An 18,990-nucleotide genomic window follows, 5' to 3' on the forward strand; every position below is an offset into this window, starting at 1 on the left:
CGGCCGCTAAGGGTACTTAACCCCTTAATGACCGCCAATACGTCTTTTAACTGACCTGAGATATAAGAGAATAGCCTCCCCATACAGATGACAATCCAGCATCTGTCGGTTGTACACTATAGCTGACAACTTGCTGTACCAGCCACGATCAGTATTTGCACCATCTAAATCTGTTTAACCCCTTAGATGCTGCTGTCAATAGTGACTACATCATTATAAATGGTTAACAGAGTGTGGGGGCTTCTTCTTTGTCACAATTGGTGCCCTCAGATCATGATTTTGTTGTCCTGATGTTTGCCATGGCAATTCATGACCAAATAGTGGCCTTAGAGTCTGACGGCTGTAGTAATCTGTTTAGAAGTTAGCAACATTTAGGTGGTAAAAATACACATTTTCATTTCTGTCATACCACTTTGCATTAATTCCTGTAAAGCACCTGAAGGGTTAATAAGCTACCTGACAGCAGTTTTCAATATGTTTAGGGGTGCTGTTTTTAAAATGGTATCACGTTTGTGGGTTTCCCAATATAAGGGACCCCTAAAGTCACTTCAAACATGGATAAGTCCCTAAAAAAATAAATTTTGTAAATTTCTTTGAAAAAAATGAAAAATTGTTGCTACATTTTTAAACCTCCTAAAATGCTAACAAAATAAAATAACATTTTACAAATGGTGCTGATGTAAAGCAGACATGTGGGAAATGTTATTTATTAATGGTTTGCTGTTGTATGACTATCTGGATTAAAGGGATAATCATTCAAATTTAGAAAATTGCTAATTTTTTAACATTTTTCTAAAATTTTTGATATTTTTTATAAATAAACACAAAAAATGTTGAACAAAATTTACCATTATCATAAAGTATAATGTGTCACGAAAAAACAATCTCAAAATCACTGGGATTTGTTGAAGCGTTGCAGAGTTATTACCACATAAAGTGACACTGGTCAGATTTCAAAAATTTGGCTCGTTCACTAAGGGGTTAAACCACAGCGCCGTTAATTAACGGCGCTGTGGAAAAAGTGTATAGCGCCCCCCACAGGCCGATTTTCTCCGGGGTCTCGGCTGCCGAGGGTAGCTGAGACCCCAGAGAACATGATTCGGGGGGTTTTTAACCCTCCCCGCATTTGCGATCGCCGGTAATTAACCGTTTACCGGCGATCGCAAAAAAAAAAAAAAAAAAAAAAAAAAAAAGCGATCTCTTTTTAATTTCTCTGTCCTCCGATGTGATCGCACATCGGAGGACAGAGAAAAGGGGTCCCAGGAGGCCCCCCAATACTCACCTAGCTCCCCCGATGCTCCTCGTGTCTCCCGGTGGGCGCCGCCATCTTCAAAATGGCGGGCGCATGCGCAGTGCGCCCGCCGGCCGGCACCGGGAGAATCTTTGGGGTCTCGGCTGCCTGGGGTAGCCGAGACCCCAAAGAGCATGATCGGGGGTCGGTTTTAGCGACCCCTGTTTTGCGATCGCCGGTAATTAACTGTTTACCGGCGACCGCAAAAAAAAAAAAAAAAAAAAAAAAAGTAAAGTGTAATTCTCTGTCCTCTGATGTGATCGCACATCAGAGGACAGAGAAATAGGGGGATTCGGGGACCCTAGCATACTCACCTAGGTCCCTGGATCCTCTTGCTGCTCCTCCTGGCCGCCGGCAGAAGAACATGGCGGACGCATGCCCAGTGCGCCCGCCATCTGTCTCCATCTGCCGGCCGGCAGGAGAACAGCAGTTAGGGCTAAAATTAGGGTTAGGGGTAGGGTTAGGGGTAGGGTTAGGGGTAGGGTTAGGGGTAGGGTTAGGGGTAGGGTTAGGTTAGGGGTAGGGTTAGGGGTAGGGTTAGGGGTAGGGTTAGGTTAGGGGTAGGGTTAGGGGTAGGGTTAGGGGTAGGGTTAGGGCTAGGGTTAGGTTAGGGGTAGGGTTAGGGGTAGGGTTAGGGTTAGGTTAGGGTTAGGGGTAGGGTTAGGGGTAGGGTTAGGGTAGGGTTAGGGGTAGGGTTAGGTTAGGGGTAGGGTTACGGCTAGGGTTAGGTTAGGGGTAGGGTTAGGTTAGGGTTAGGGGTAGGGTTACGGCTAGGGTTAGGTTAGGGGTAGGGTTAGGGGTAGGGTTAGGGGTAGGGTTGGGGCTAAATTTAGGGTTAGGGTTGGGGCTAAATTTAGGGTTAGGGTTGGGGCTAAATTTAGGGTTAGGCTTCTTTCACACTTACGTCGGTACGGGGCCGTCGCAATGCGTCGGCCCGACATACCGACGCACGTTGTGAAAATTGTGCACAACGTGGGCAGCAGCTGTAGTTTTTCAACGCATCCGCTGCCCAATCTATGTCCTGGGGAGGAGGGGGCGGAGTTACGGCCACGCATGCGCGGTCAGAAATGGCGGATGCGACGTACAAAAAAACGTTTCATTGAACGTTTTTTTGTGCCGACGCTCCGCCAAAACACAACTGATCCAGTGCACGACGGACGCGACGTGTGGCCATCCGTCACGATCCGTCGGCAATACTATGGGCAAAAAACGCATCCTGCGGGCACATTTGCAGGATCCGTTTCTTGTCCAAAACGACGGATTGCGACGGAATGCCAAACAACGCAAGTGTGAAAGTAGCCTTAGGGCTAGGGTTAGGGTTGGGGCTAAAGTTAGGGCTAGGGTTGGGGCTAAAGTTAGGGTTAGAGCTGGGATTAGGTTTAGGGTTTGGATTAGGGTTGGTATTAGGGTTAGGGTTGGCATTAGGGTTACGCTTGGGATTAGGGTTAGGTTTGGGATTAGGGTTAAGGTTAGGGTTGTGATTAGGGGTGTATTGGGATTAGGGTTAGGGTTGAGATTAGGATTAGGGGTGTGTTGGATTTAGGGTTTTGATTAGGGTTATGGTTAGGGTTGACATTAGGGTTGTTTTGGGGTAAGGGTTGTGATTATGGTTAGGGTTAGTGATTAGGATTATGGATCAGGTTGGGATTAGGGTTAGGGGTTGGAGCTAGAATTGGGGGGTTTCCACTGTTTAGGTACATCAGGGGGTCTCCAAACACAACAGCCAATTTTGCGCTCAAAAAGTCAAATGGTGCTCCCTCCCTTCTGAGCTCTGCCGTGCGCCCAAACAGTGGGTTACCCCCACATATGGGGCATCAGCGTACTCGGGATAAATTGGACAACAACTTCTGGGGTCCAATTTCTCTTGTTACCCTTGTGAAAATAAAAACTTGGGGGCTACAAAATCTTTTTTGTGAAAAAAAAAAATATTTTTTTATTTTCACGACTCTGCATTCTAAACTTCTGTGAAGCACTTGGGCATTCAAAGTTCTCACCACACATCTAGATAAGTTCCTTGGGGGGTCTAGTTTCCAAAATGGGGTCACTTGTGGGGGGTTACTACAGTTTATGTATATCAGGGGCTCTGCAATCGCAACATAATGCCCACAGACCATTCTATCAAAGTCTGCATTCCAAAAAGGCGCTCCTTCCCTTCCGAGCTCTGCCGTGCGCCCAAACAGTGGTTTACCCCCACATATGGCACATCAGCGTACTCGGGATAAATTGGACAACAACTATTGCAGTCCAATTTCTCCTGTTACCCTTGTGAAAATAAAAACTTGGGGGCTACAAAATCTTTTTTGTGAAAAAAAAAATATTTTTTATTTTCACGACTCTGCATTCTAAACTTCTGTGAAGCACTTGGGCATTCAAAGTTCTCACCACACATCTAGATAAGTTCCTTGGGGGGTCTAGTTTCCAAAATGGGGTCACTTGTGGAGGGTTTCTACTGGTTAGGTACATCAGGGGCTCTGCAAATGCAACATAATACCCGCAGACCATTCTATCAAAGTCTGCATTCCAAAACGGCGCTCCTTCCTTCCGAGCTCTGCCGTGCGCCCAAACAGTGGTTTACCCCCACATATGGGGTACCAGCATACTCAAGACAAATTGGACAACAACTTTTGGGGTCCAATTTCTCTTGTTACCCTTGTAAAAATAAAAACTTGGGGGCTACAATATCTTTTTTGTGGAAAAAAAAAATATTTTTTATTTTCACGGCTCTGCATTATAAACTTCTGTGAAGCACTTGGGCATTCAAGGTTCTCATCACACATCTAGATAAGTTCCATGGGGGGTCTAGTTTCCAAAATGGGGTCACTTGTGGGGGATTTCTACTGTTTAGGCACATCAGGGGCTCTCCAAACGCGACATGGCGTCCGATCTCAATTCCAGCCAATTCTACATTGAAAAAGTAAAACGGCACTCCTTCTCTTCCAAGCTCTGCGGTGCGCCCTAGCAGTGGTTTACCCCCACATATTGGGTATCAGCGTACTCAGGAGAAATTGCACAACAACTTTTGTGGTCTAATTTCTCCTGTTACCCTTGTGAAAATAAAAATTTGTGGGCAAAAAGATCATTTTTGTAGAAAAAATGCGATTTTTTTTTTTTCACGGCTCTACGTTATAAACTTCTGTGAAGCACATGGGGGTTCAAAGTGCTCGCCACACATCTAGATAAGTTCCTTAAGGGGTCTAGTTTCCAAAATGGTGTCACTTGTGGGGGGTTTCCACTGTTTAGGCACATATGGGGCTCTCCAAACGCGACATGGCGTCCAATCTCAATTCCAGCCAATTCTACATTGAAAAAGTAAAACGGCGCTCCTTCACTTCCAAGCTCTGCGGTGCGCCCAAACAGTGGTTTACCCCCACATATGGGGTATCGACGTATTCAGGAGAAATCGCACAACAACTTTTGTGGTCTAATTTCTCCTGTTACCCTTGTGAAAATAAGAATTTGTGGGCAAAAAGATCATTTTTGTGTAAACAAAAGCGATTTTTTTATTTTCACGGCTCTACGTTATAAACTTCTGTGAAGCACTTGGGGGTTCAAAGTGCTCGCCACACATCTAGATAAGTTCCTTAAGGGGTCTAGTTTCCAAAATGGTGTCACTTGTGGGGAGTTTCCACTGTTTAGGCACATCAGGGGCTCTCTAAACGTGACATGGCGTCCGATCTCAATTCCAGCCAATTCTGCATTGAAAAAGTCAAACGGCGCTCCTTCACTTCTAAGTTCTGCGGTGCGCCCTAACAGTGGTTTACCCCCACATATGGGGTATTGGCGTATTCAGGAGAAATTGCATAACAAAATTTATGGTTACATTTCTGTTTTTACACTTGTGAAAATAAAAAAAATGGTTCTGAATTAAGATGTTTGCAAAAAAAAGTTAAATGTTCATTTTTTCCTTCCACATTGTTTCAGTTCCTGTGAAGCACGTAAAGGGTTAATAAACTTCTTGAATGTGGTTTTGAGAACCTTGAGGGGTGTAGTTTTTAGAATGGTGTCACACTTCATTATTTTCTATCATATAGACCCCTCAAAATGACTTCAAATGTGATGTGGTCCCTAAAAAAAAATGGTGTTGTAAAAATGAGAAATTGCTGGTCAACTTTTAACCCTTATAACTCCCTAACAAAAAAAAATTTTGTTTCCAAAATTGTGCTGATGTAAAGTAGACATGTGGGAAATGTTATTTATTAACTATTTTTCGTGACATATCTCTCTGATTTAAGGGCATAAAAATACAAAGTTTGAAAATTGCAAAATTTTAAAAATTTTCGCCATATTTCCGTTTTTTTCATAAATAATCGCAAGTAATATCGAAGAAATGTTACCACTAACATGAAGTACAATATGACACGAAAAAACAATCTCAGAATCAGCGGGATCCGTTGAAGCGTTCCAGAGTTATAACCTCATAAAGTGACAGTGGTCAGAATTGCAAAAATTGGCTCGGTCATTAAGTACCAAATTGGCTCTGTCACTAAGGGGTTCAAACTGCTGTGTACAGTATGGATCAATTAAACTGTATGGGTAAGAGTGGTGTCCTAAACTAAATCATAAAACACTACGACGCGTCACACGGGTGTGAATGTAGCCCAAGAGTGAGTGGTTAATTTGCTAAATATGACTGGATAAATGCGAAAACGCACACACTGGCGCTCTCCACACAAGGACAAGAAATAGGTGACTTCGCGTTTCGAAGGTACTGAGGAAGAAGGCCGAGTACCTTCGAAACGCGTTGGTTAGTCATTCCCTTTTTGGCCCCAGCGCCGCTCCGTACCTTCAGTGGCGTCACAGTACAGGCACGTGCGAGTCGGCGCTAGCAGCCATCTTTCCCTTCGCGGTTACCAGGGACGCCTTCAGCCGAGGCTCCTAGGTATCGCGCAGCTGCTATTTATCCCCCCGCTCCCTTATCTTCCCCACTCGCCGCACCAGCTTCCAGCGGCGGCTGGACCGGACACCCCCCGGGTTCCTGCAGTGGGAACACGTACTTCTCCTAAAGTACAGCCACAGCGGGACCATCAATGCATCCACTAGCGCATTTATGCGTCGGGTAAGCACCTTTATATTACATAGCATTTAGGTGTATACACATAAGCGCATTTGTTTCAGTTAGTGCATAGGTCATGTCCGCTCCCTAACGAGGGTATGTTTGTGGCTACTATCAGGCACCCACCAGTAAACTCCCCCCCCCCCCTTTTTAGTGGCCACACCACGCTGCATCCACCCCTGAGCGCGGCATCACTTTGTTTTTCTTGTGATACATAATTTGCTAAATAATCCTGATCCATAAAGTATCCAGTGTCTGATAACAGCCAAACGCTCTACCACAGCAATAAGGGCTGCTGTGACTTGTCAAATGCTACGTAGACTTCACAAGGGCAGACAGACATGGTTAGAGACCACTTCCACCATCGTCTTCCGTAGGGACACTGGCCATCTCTGACATCACTGTATATGGGTGAGGTGGTCATTATGGGCCAATATGTAGGGTAATGCTGCACCAAGTGGTCACTATCCCTGCGGTGCCACAGCAGTGAAGATTTTAAAGAGGCACACAGTTCCTATTGAGACTCAAGGACATCCATGGTCCTCCAAAGTAAGAGATGATCTTTGGAGCCATTTTACACGGCAACCAAGACCAGTTTTCACATGTCCACATTTAGAGGCAAGTGGGAAGTTTTTAGACTGTGGACACGTGGGCGGTTCAGATATTGCTGTCAGCACACCGTGAAGCCCCGGGTGCTATTATTTACTCCTCCACCTGCTTTACCTTGTGTAGTCCATTATTGTATTGAGTCTATGAGCAATAGTGATTACAGTACAATCTTCAAATTCTTTTCTGATGGTCGACTGAATGAGTCCATCAGTCTCCAGGTCTACCGCGGCAGTGGCTTCATCCAGGACCAAGATTTTTGTCTTACGAAGAAGTGCTCTTGCCAGGCATACTAGCTGCCGCTGACCAATGCTGTGAATTTAAAAAATAAATAAATAAATTGAGTGATCCCATGATATGTAGCTAACAATCTAATTAAATTCCTTAAAATGTCATCCCCTCTCTCCTAAAAAAAATAAGTTATTTCTTATACATAGGATAGGGCAGAACTTGCCGATAACTGGGGATCCGAGTGTTCATGAGATTAGGACTCTGGAACCCTGAGGATGGAGCTCTGCACCATCTTGAATGGAGTGGAGGTGCGCATTCTTGGCCTCTGCTCCATTCATCGTCTATAGGACAGCTGGAAATAGCTGAATATTTTATTCAGCAGAGCCATAAACAATGAATGCAGCAGAGCACGTGCGCCTCTACCCCATTCAAGCAAGGGCTATAGCGTCCCATTCTCAGGGTTCCAGAGGTCTGATCTTGGAAAAATGCTCAAGGTCTCCGAAGTCAGACCACCAGCGATCAGCAAGTTATCCCCTATCTGATGGGATAGGGGGTAACATTTTTCTGGGGAGAATATCAGTTTAACAAACAAATCAACGTCACCGAAATATAGTCAGTTACAAGTGTAGCAAATGCAAGTTCAAGGCAGAAAGCTCCAGGAAGATTTTGACAGCACATCTGACCTTAGATTTTCACCTCCCTCTGCACATTCATGGTTGAGCTTGTCGGGGAGACCTGCAATAAAATTCTTTAGATGTGCAAGCTCCAGGGATGTCCAGATTTCTTCATCTGAATACTTTTCAAATGGGTCAAGGTTCATTCTAAGGGATCCCGAAAACAACACTGGATCCTGCAGACAAAAATGAAAAAAACGATCAATGGGCTATAACAATTTACAAATGTTGCGATAGGATTCCAGCTTTGATACAAACAGCAACATGTGAGCACAACTAAACTGTATGGCTAGCTTTAATCTAAACAATTGCATAGAGGTATTACTTTTTTGTGATCTTTGCAATTTTCCTATGCTGCTGATAACAGTAGTGTAAAACAGAAAAATCGGCAATCCATACGGTATTAAAATGACTAGCAAAAGTTAAATAGAACAGCATAAAGTCAGAATATTCAGAGAAGGCGTACCTGGGGAATGATAGTAATTTTAAATCGCAGGTCATGGAGACCAATCTTTGCTATATTGCAGCCATCTATAATGATCTCCCCAGAGGCAGCCTCATTGATGCGAAACAGTCCAAGTGTGAGCGAAGACTTCCCAGCGCCAGTTCTGCCAACAATCCCAATCTGTAAAAGGGAAGAATAGAAAAGTATGTATCCCAAGAAAGAATAAGTGGCAAACCCTGTCTCATTTATCATTTACATACAATGTTACAGGGGTTGCCCAATAAAAAAAAACTGCTTTGATATGTACAGACATGTACAATGCACTTCAATAATCCAAGTGCCCTAATTCGGGACCCTGACAGCTCTATTTCCACCACACGGCAGTAAGTGTCCATTAGGGTAGCGTGTGTGCAGCTGGCGGACTTTCTCAGTCACGGAAGAATCCGTCCACGTGATGCAAAAGAAGAAAAAGGGGCTCCGTACAGGTGTGTAGCACAGAGGAACCCAAACTTATTTATTTAACCTCCCAGGGCGAGTCTCCATTATTTGGCTACATCGATGACGTCGCTTCAACCAATCACTGAGATTGGTGGCTCGGTCTGTGAAGATTGCAAGTCTGTCTGAGCTCAGCGATTGGCTGAAACTATGTTGACGTGATGTCACTACTGTAGCCAATCACTGTGCTCTGTGGCTATGCCCGTGTAAACGCTGAGCTTAGTGATTGGCTGCAGAAGTGATGTCACAGCAACATGGCTACAGCTAGACAATGGAAACAGAGGCAAAGCTGGACCCGGCGGTGAGCCCACATCAAAGTTGCGACTTGTCAGCTGTTTTGAACAGCTGACATGTGCGCGCAATAGCGGCAGGTGGAATCGCTATCCACCCGCCACTATTAACTAGTTACGTGCCGCTGTCAAACGCTGACAGTGGCATTTAACTACCGCTTCCGGCCATCGGTCATGTGATCGGGGGTCAGTGATGCGTTGGCATGACAACCTGAGGTCTCCTTGAGACCTCTATGGTTGTTGAGGCCGGCTTGCTGTGAGCGCCACCCTGTGGTCGGCGCTTATAGCAAGCTGATGATCGCTGCTATGTAGCAGAGCCGATTAGGCCATGCCAGCTTCTAGCCTCCCATGGAAGCTATTGAAGAATGGCAAAAGTAGAAAAAAAAGAAAAGTTTTAAAAAATATGAAAAAAATTAAAAATTTAAAATCACCCCCCTTTCGCCCCATTCAAAATAAAACGATAAAAAAAAAAAAAAAATCAAACACATATTTGGAAAATCTGCGGTCAGAATCGCCCAATCTATTAAAAAAATAATTAACCTGATTGCTAAACGGCAAAGCGAGAAAAAAAAAATCAAAACGCCAGAATTACATTTTTTTGGTCGCCGCAGCATTGCATTAAAATGCAATAACGGGCGATCAAAAGAACGTATCTGCACAAAAGCAGCATCATTAAAAACGTCAGCTCGGCGAGCAAAAAATAAGCCCTCGCCCAACCCCGGGTCATGAAAAAAATGGAGACGCTATGGGTATCGGAAAATGGCACAATTTTCTTTTTTGTTTTACAGTTTGAAATTTGTTTTCACCACTTAGATAAAAAATAACCTAGACATATTTCGTGTCTATGAACTCGTAATGACCTGGAGAATCATAATGGCAGGTCAGTTTTAACATTTAGTGAACCTAGCAAAAAAGCCAAACAAAAAACAAGTGTGGGATTGCACTTTTTTTGCAATTTCACTGCACTTGGAATTTTTTCCCCCATTTTCTAGTACAAGACATGTTAAAACTAATGATGTCGTTCAAAAGTACAACTCGTCCCGCAAAAAATAAACCCTCACATGGCCATATTGACGGAAAAATAAAAAAGTTATGGCTCTGGGAAGGAGGGGAGCGAAAAACGAAAACCCCAAAAAGAAAAAGGGCTGTGTCATGAAAGGGTTAATAATTAACTGCACTTATCAGGAAATGTTTTCTGAAAGACAACCCCTTTAAAGACCTAAAATGAAGTTATTTTGTTTGGATTACTCCTTGATGAAGCGTTGCGTGTTATCACCATACCTAGATTCATCTGGGATTAGTACAGTACATGGAATCTGGATAGGGATTTAAGATTAGGTACAAAATGCAGAAGAGTTGATTGATGTTCACTAGTGTTAAAAATGAAGAAAATCTTCACTTTCTCATTTCTGTACATGAATTTATCCATTAGCTGATGATTTTTCACTTGCCTTCTCTCCACCCTGCACAGTAACATTAATATTTTTTAGGGCCAGGTCTAAATCCTCTCTGTATCGCAAGCAGAAGTTTTTAAATTCAATTTTCCCTTCATGGGGCCAGTTACTTTCTGGTGTTGTGTGCTGCAGAGTCCACGGAGCCTAAAATAATAGCATAAAATGGGATCAGAATGTAAGGAAATATATACATGAAACAGAACAAAAACATAAAAGTAACGCAGAATAACCCTTTACCCCTTAACCCTGCTGTTCTGTTGGTCAAAAATGACCGACTTTGAACTTCAATATTCTTTAAAATGTTCAAGATGCGGCTCTGAAACCCGTGGCCGACCGACCCATCCTCATTTAAGTCAATCAACCACAAGTTTCAGAACCGCATCTTGAACACCCCAAAAAATACCAAAGTTCAAAATAGGTCTCCCCAGACCGAACAGAACAGCAGGGTTAAGGGCACACTACACAATACACTATATACATGATGGTTACACATATACAATGGTCAGAAATGCAAATACAGATAGTGGTAGGACAAAATATTTAAACAGAATATATGTCAATTACTGGATTGATGTTCGACTGTGTGTGGGCTGGGCCGCAGGGGGCATGGGCAGCTAGCTGTCTCCTTGGCCACTTAGTATGTTACTTGACCTGGCCACCACTTTCGAAGTGACCAGCAAGCATAACAGAGAGAGACCACATGGCCTTACACTAGCCTTTATCCCCCTTGGGTCACTCCACACTGGGCTGAACCTAGATCCCCTCTCCCCTTGCCTCTGCAGCTAAAAACTTTAAAACCTAAGATAGATCATAATTCCTTAATATACGGTCCTAGGGAGGCAGTTCTGGCGCAAATCGGATCTGGCTAGGCCCCTGCTACACGTTAAGACCAAACACAGCTTTGCTATCTGGTTTCTCCTAGCTGTTCAATGTAAACCATATCCCTGGGTGCTAGAACAGGTTGAGACCCAGGCGGGCGTTAGCCATGTTCTGGGGATCTTGTAAATATACATGATGTACGGCTAGGCCATATTGTATCTCCATAACTCCTTATGGAATTACATTTCTGGAATGTTCGAGAAGATGTCTGCAGCTTCAGCAGGGCTCTATATGGCAAGCAGGCCTTTGTCCTGCTCTGAGCTGGTCAAGGTGTGAGATCTATCACTCTCAGCCTTTGGAGGCTCGGCCTCCCTGCAGAGCTACCTGCACACTGAAGAGGGGTCTAGGTGTTCTGTTACAAGATGCACACTGAAAGGGATTTTATAATCCCATGCCACCAAGGATACATATGATATAATCTATCTATATATACAATTGTCTAAGGGTTTTTCCGTCTGTCTGTCTGTGTCTGTCTTTCTGTCTGTCTGTCCTGGAAATCACGGCTCTCTGATTGGCGGCCTCGACCAATCAGAGACCGGCACAGCATCGACGTAGAAATCCCGCGTCTGATTGGTCGAGGCCGCCAGGCCTCGACCAATCAGCGACAGGCACAGCGACGATGATGTCATAAAGGACGTAGACATCCCGCGTCTCTGATTGGTCGAGGCCGCCCGGCCTCGACCAATCAGCAACGGGCACAGCGACGATGATGTCATAATGGTTGCCATGGCGACGATGTCATAAAGGTTGCCTCGACCAATCAGCGACGGGCACAGTGTGCTGCGAATTCTGGAATCATCATTGTCCATATATTACAGGGACATGCATATTCTAGAATACCCGATGCGTTAGAATCGGGCCACAATCTAGTGTTATATAATCTCCATATTCTTCACAAACCCTATTTAGGACATTAAACATGCATAGCACCCAATATAAAGATACAACTTTAATCTGCATATTTTTATGGTCCACATGTTACATAGGAAAAAAAAACTATTACCTATGATTTCTAGTAAGTATTTTACAGCTCTGTCTCATAAAAGGTATTATAGCAAAATATGACCCTGATTAATCGCTTCCTGACACATTACTGCAATACAGTGATTATTCACCTTTGTGGGCCCCAGTATAACATCTTTCAATTTCCCCTACTAGCCGAGATTTCACAGAAAGGATGGAGTGCTATTTGCGGCTCAACCCATTACATACTGCAGTCAATAGTGTTCACTGCAACTAAAGAGTGTGACAGAGGGAGATCACTCCCTCAGTCGGTCCATTGCATCCCTGCAGCACTATCATGGGAAGCAGATGGTAGCTATAGCAACTGGAGCCCCCAATAGTGGCATTTAGCAAATTCTAAATCAAAGCCAAATAGGTTGTACAAGACCCATGATCTATTAGGCAGCAGTACAACACCCACCGGCTAGATTTTCCTATACACTTCATAAGTAGTACAGAGTATTATTTATGCAATCAAGTACAATAAAAATACATTTCTCTTGCAGTGAATGCGGAAACTAAAAGCAACTCAAACTATGCAAGATTTGCCATTTTGTTCATTCAATCTCACATAAAATGAAAAATATATCAAAAAGATGTATGGATACTGAAATGGTACAGATTAAAAAAAAAGCCAACATCTCATTACACAAAAAACTAAACCTCAAAGCTTTGCAAACAAAAAATGTTAGAGCGATTTTTTTTTTTGTGCAGAAGCAGCAAAACAAACCAACGTCACAAATTGGGCATTACTGTAATAGTACTGACTAGTGATGAGTGCAAGTGCTTGCTACTCTGCCTAAGGTGCTTGGGTACACACAGTGTCGCAGGTGCTCGAGTGACATGTTCGAGTCCCCACGGCTATTAGACAGCCACAAAACAAGTGGGGATTGCCCGTGTTACCCAGGCAATCCTGCATATTTTGTGGCTGTCTAACAGCCGTGAAACATGCGGTCGTGGGGACTCAAACATGTCACTCGAGCACCCGCGATACTCGGTGCGTACCCAAGCACCTTAGGCAAAGTAGAATAACGAGCACTTGCACTCATCAGAAGTACTGACCCATACAATAAAATCTTTGTTCATCCCTAATTGAGAACTCACAAAAAATGCCATCGCGATTGCATCGCGTTGTGCTGCTGGAAGCACACAGGGAGACCCCTCCCAGTGCGATGGCCCGTGATCATTGACAGCCGCATCAGAGGGGTTAAAAGCCCTATTGGTGCTACTGCATAGAGCAGACACCCCGTACCCGATTGCGGTGGTGCTCAGAGTGAGCCCCCACGATCGGGGTGCTGTACATATACTTCTTTGCGAGAACGATGCTCCTGGAGAGCAGAATAGGAACGGCACATGTTGGGAAGGGGTTAACACCCCATCACATCAGGAAACTAAAATCAAGGATTCAGATTAGCGCATTCTTAGTTGTGACGTGGGTTTTGAGCTTGCGTATTTTGGCCAAAATATAAACAAATACCTCACATTTTTTTGTGTGTGTAACGAGCACTTGCACTCATCAGAAATACTGACCCATACAATAAAATCTTTGTTCATCCCTAATTGAGAACTCACAAAAAATGCCATAATTACACTTATGTTTATCCTTTTCTCCCGATTTCACAAATACTCCATTATGTGGTCGAAAACTACTTTTGAGGCACAGTGCAAAACTCAGGAGGGAACGAGCGCCATATTACAGTGCACTAGTTTGAGGGTGCCATGTTACATTAGCAGAGCCTTTGAGGTGCCAGAACAGCAGAAACTCCCATAAGTGACCCCATTTTACAAACTACTCCTCTCAATAAATTCATCTAGGTGTGCAGTGATCATATTGACACCACAGGTGGGTCACAGAATTTTTCACCATTGGGCAGTGAAGAAAAAAAATCATTTACATTTTTACCACCAAAACGGTGTTAGCCCCAAATTTTACATTGTCATACTGTGAAATGGGCAAAAATGGCATCAAAATTTGTCCCACAATTTCTGCTGAATATAGAAATACCCCATATGTGGCTGTACAGTACTGCTTAGCCATACGGAGAGACTTGGGAGGGACGGAGCACTATTTGCCTTCTGGAGTGCAGATTTTCGTACAATAGTTTGTAGACTCCATATACACAGCAGCTAACGCTAGAAAAGAAGAATCCCCCCACAAGTGGCCCCATTTTGGAAATTATAGCCCTTTGGGAATTTATCTACAGGTGTAATGACAATTTTGACTCCATGGCAGTTTTCCAGAAACAAGCAGCGTCGATGTTGCGGAGTGAAACTTGCAAATTGCCATTGTAGTGACCAGTACGTTGTAATGACCAGTGTGTTACGCCCAGATCATGCTTCTGGAGACGCGCACCTGAAAATTAGGTGGGCTCTCATCACTACAGAAATACCAAACATGTGGGCGCTATATGTAGTTTAGGCACATTGGGGCTCAGAAGGGTATTTGGATTTGGGAGCGCAGAATTTGTGGAATTTCTTTTGAGGGGCGAGGAGCCATTTTGCTTTAACAGAGCCTTTGTGCTACCAGTAACATAAAAGCCCCCTAATATTTCCATTAACAGATGACAGAGCTGAGTGAGGAGTTAATTTTTGGGGGGATTGAGTTGAGGACGTTTTCAGCAGTACAATTTTTATTTACATTAGTCTTTTTATTGCGTTTTATTACACTTTTTGTTCGGCAGTATGATAAAGCATTTTTTTGCTTAGTTTTTTTTTTTTTTTTAGTGTTCACTGAAGGGGTTAACTAGTGGGACAGTTTTAAAAGAGTGGGTCTTACCCCGGAAGCAGCGATATCAAATGTTTATTTTTATTTCTTAATTTTTTTACATTAAAAAAATGTATTAATTGTTCTATATTTGGGGATTTTTTTTCTTCATTTTACCGTTATTTTTATTTTTTAACATTGTCCCAGAATGGGACATCACTGCACAGTAACAGATCACTGACCTGATACTCTTCAATGCTTCTGCACTGCAAAGCATCACATCAGCGTCTGACAGGCAGGGAAGGAGGCGTCTCAGATTAGCAGACACTGAAGCCACCTTCCCTGAAGGACCCTGCGACCGACTGCATCGCGTTGTGCTGATGAAGCACACAGGGAGACCCCACCCAGTGCGATGCCCCGCGATGTCGCAGTCATTGACAGCTGCATCAGAGGGGTTAAAAGCCCGTGATCGGTGCTACTGCATAGAGCAGACACCCAGCACCCGATCGCGGTGGCATTCAGAGTGAGCCCCCACGATAGCGGTGCCGTACATATACTTCTTTGCGGGAACGACGCATGTTGGGAAGGGGTTAACACCACATCACATCAGGAAACTAAATCAAGGATTCAGATTAGCGCATTCTTAGTTGTGACGTGGGTTATGAGCTTGCGTATTTTGGCCAAAATATAAACTAAGACCTCTCATTTTTTTTGTGTGTATTTTTTGCACTTTTTTCAGGGTGCAGTTGGGCCCATTTTGTCTTGTAAACTGTTGTGTCTGTTCACATGGGTGCATTTGGATAGCGCTGGGCAGCCCGCCTGATCTAATAAAAGGGTGTCACTAATAGGCTGTTAACCTGGATGCAGTGCATCTCCATTGTGTGAACAGCGCCACATACAAGTCTCTAATGTGCAGTCATATGCCAAGCAGCCACCCCCTCCATTAATTTGGTAGGTTGTGAGTGGCTGCCTCATCAGTATTTCTGCACCTGTGTTGCCGCCATCTTAAGGTACCTTCACACATAACGATATTGTTAACGATATCGTTGCTATTTGTGACGTAGCAACGATATCGTTAATGAAATCGTTATGTGTGACAGCGACCAACGATCAGGCCCCTGCTGGGAGATCGTTGGTCGCTGAATAAAGTCCAGAACTTTATTTCGTCGCTGGACTCCTGCTGACATCGCTGGATCGGCGTGTGTGACACCGATCCAGCGATGTCTTCACTGGTAACCAGGGTAAACATCGGGTAACTAAGCGCAGGGCCGCGCTTAGTAACCCGATGTTTACCCTGGTTACCATGCTAAAAGTAAAAAAAAACAAACACTAGATACTTACCTACAGCTGTCTGTCCTCCAGCGCTGTGCTCTGCACTCCTCCTGTACTGTCTGTGAGCCGGAAAGCAGAGCGGTGACGTCACCGCTCTGCTTTCCGGCTCACAGACAGTACAGGAGGAGAGCAGAGAAGCAGAGCGCAGCGCTGGAGGACAGACAGCGGTAGGTAAGTATCTAGTGTTTGTTTTTTTTTACTTTTAGCATGGTAACCAGGGTAAACATCGGGTTACTAAGCGCGGCCCTGCGCTTAGTTACCCGATGTTTACCCTGGTTACCGGCATCGTTGGTCACTGGAGAGCGGTCTGTGTGACAGCTCTCCAGCGACCAAACAGCGACGCTGCAGCGATCCGGATCGTTGTCGGTATCGCTGCAGCGTCGCTTAATGTGAAGGGGCCTTTAACCACAAGGGTCGACTGCATCCTGAGTGCATTTGTTTGGATGCCTGGGCAGGTAAGCATCTCTGCCTTTTTGCTGTTTTTTTTCAGAATTTTTGGAGGATCTCTGAATCCTCTTTTTGTGCTATTGCTGTTTAGAATTGTAATTTAATATCCAAACAAACAATGCCATATAGCTGCAAATCTAGGCAGACCAGTATTTCACGTAATGCTACACACTTGTTTCTAACACAAACACACTGATTTATGTGGTTCAGTGGACACTGCAGATTATACTACTGTGTTACTATCATAGCTTTCTGTATAACAAGTTAAACCTGTTATACGTAACCTAAACAACAAGCTTTCTCAAATCATAAAAAAAAATGTATAATCTAAATATCTATATATTTTTAAAACAGATATTTTTTTCTCAGCTGTTATTTTTCTGTACATGCCTGAGCAGCTGCTGCCAGCAATCATAGATCTGCTTTACAGCAGCCACATGGATCATACAATCATAGATCTGCTTTACAGCAGCCACATGGATCATACAATCATAGATCTGCTTTACAGCAGCCACATGGATCATACAATCATAGATCTGCTTTACAGCAGCCACATGGATCATACAATCATAGATCTGCTTTACAGCAGCCACATGGATCATACAATCATAGATCTGCTTTACAGCAGCCACATGGATCATACAATCATAGATCTGCTTTACAGCAGCCACATGGATCATACAATCATAGATATGCTTTACAGCAGCCACATGGATCATACAATCATAGATCTGCTTTACAGCAGCCACATGGATCATACAATCATAGATCTGCTTTACAGCAGCCACATGGATCATACAATCATAGATCTGCTTTACAGCAGCCACATGGATGATACAATCATAGATCTGCTGTACAGCAGCCACATGATCATACAATCATAGATCTGCTTTACAGGAGCGACATGGATCATACACTGGAGAGGGCTCAATGATCTCTTTAGGAGAGTGTTGTGGGCATGCTCTGTGACATGTGCAGATTTATTATGAAAAGAAGGCGGTGAGATGTGCAGGATGTATCAGCTTATTATTGGGACCAGAGTGAAAGCTGAAAACTTTTAAAGGATTCTAGATTTTAAAAAAATAAATAAAGCACAATGGAAAATCTTGCTGTGGGTCATATTATCATTTAAGTTAAGGGTGGGGAACCTCCAGCCCGTTGTCACTTCCACTGGACAGATTACCGGGTACCGCAGTGCTTAGGCCGCCGGTCTTTTATTTCTAGCCGTCAGCCCTTTAATTCTTCCTTAACCTGCGAACATGTGCACGCATCATTCACTCCTGAATGGTATAGCACACGCAACACTGGATTATGTACTGTGCCAGCATCAGGAAGTTCTTTGTGGGCAGAGTTAGTGCGTTCTAAGCTCCCAGCCTTATGATAAAGGCAGCAGTCCCAGTGTCGTACACAGCAGTCTGTGTCTCCCATGTGATGTACATAGAGCAGTCTCATTGTCTCCCATGTGATTTATATACAACAGTTTCTGTGTCTCCCATGTGATGTACATAGAGCAGTCGGTGTCTCCCATGTGATGTACATAGAGCAGTAAGTGTCTCCCATGTAATGTACACACAGAAGTCGGTGTCTCCCATGTGATGTACATAGAGCAGTCCCAGGGTCTCATGTAATGTACACAGCAGTCCCAGTCACTCCCTGTGGTGTACACACAGCAGTCCAACTGTCTCCCATGTGATGCGCACACACAGCAGTCGGTGTCTCCCATCTGATGTACATACAGCAGTCTCGGTGTCTCCTATATGATGCATCAGCAAAGCTCTAACTGCTTGAATTCCGTAAGTGTTACGTGAGCAACAGATCAACACAAACCTGGAAATGCAGTTGCAAGTAGCAACATCAATACCATCTAACATCACACGCCACACCACAGAGAATTCCAGCCATCCCATTAAGGGTGAGTTAATTAAATCTTTGACTAATTACAGCATTTTTAAATGAAACCTGGCAGCGGATACATGCTGCTTATCCACAGGCAGCAAGTATCAGACAGTGGCTGTGAGATTCCAGCCCTCTATGTCTAACTCTGAAATGATCTGGCTGAATGACAGGTCTCTTCCTGCGAGTGTGTA

The 18,990-nt window shown here is 44.0% G+C and overlaps 1 protein-coding gene across 2 annotated transcripts in view; it reads right to left on the reverse strand.

Moving 5' to 3' along the window:
- The window catches only part of ABCC1 (ATP binding cassette subfamily C member 1 (ABCC1 blood group)), a 145,878-nt gene that overhangs the window by 4,888 nt on the left and 122,000 nt on the right, over positions 1–18,990 (reverse strand). For both annotated transcript variants that reach the window (XM_069734092.1, XM_069734091.1), the window contains 4 exons: positions 10,537–10,683; positions 8,322–8,480; positions 7,865–8,031; positions 7,068–7,262 (listed from right to left, as the gene is read on the reverse strand). In XM_069734092.1, the coding sequence (XP_069590193.1) occupies positions 7,068–7,262; positions 7,865–8,031; positions 8,322–8,480; positions 10,537–10,683 (668 nt within the window). The remainder of the gene's footprint in view (positions 1–7,067; positions 7,263–7,864; positions 8,032–8,321; positions 8,481–10,536; positions 10,684–18,990) is intronic.

This window comes from Ranitomeya imitator, chromosome 7 (assembly GCF_032444005.1).
Source record: "Ranitomeya imitator isolate aRanImi1 chromosome 7, aRanImi1.pri, whole genome shotgun sequence".
Classification (NCBI taxonomy): Eukaryota; Metazoa; Chordata; class Amphibia; order Anura; family Dendrobatidae; genus Ranitomeya; species Ranitomeya imitator.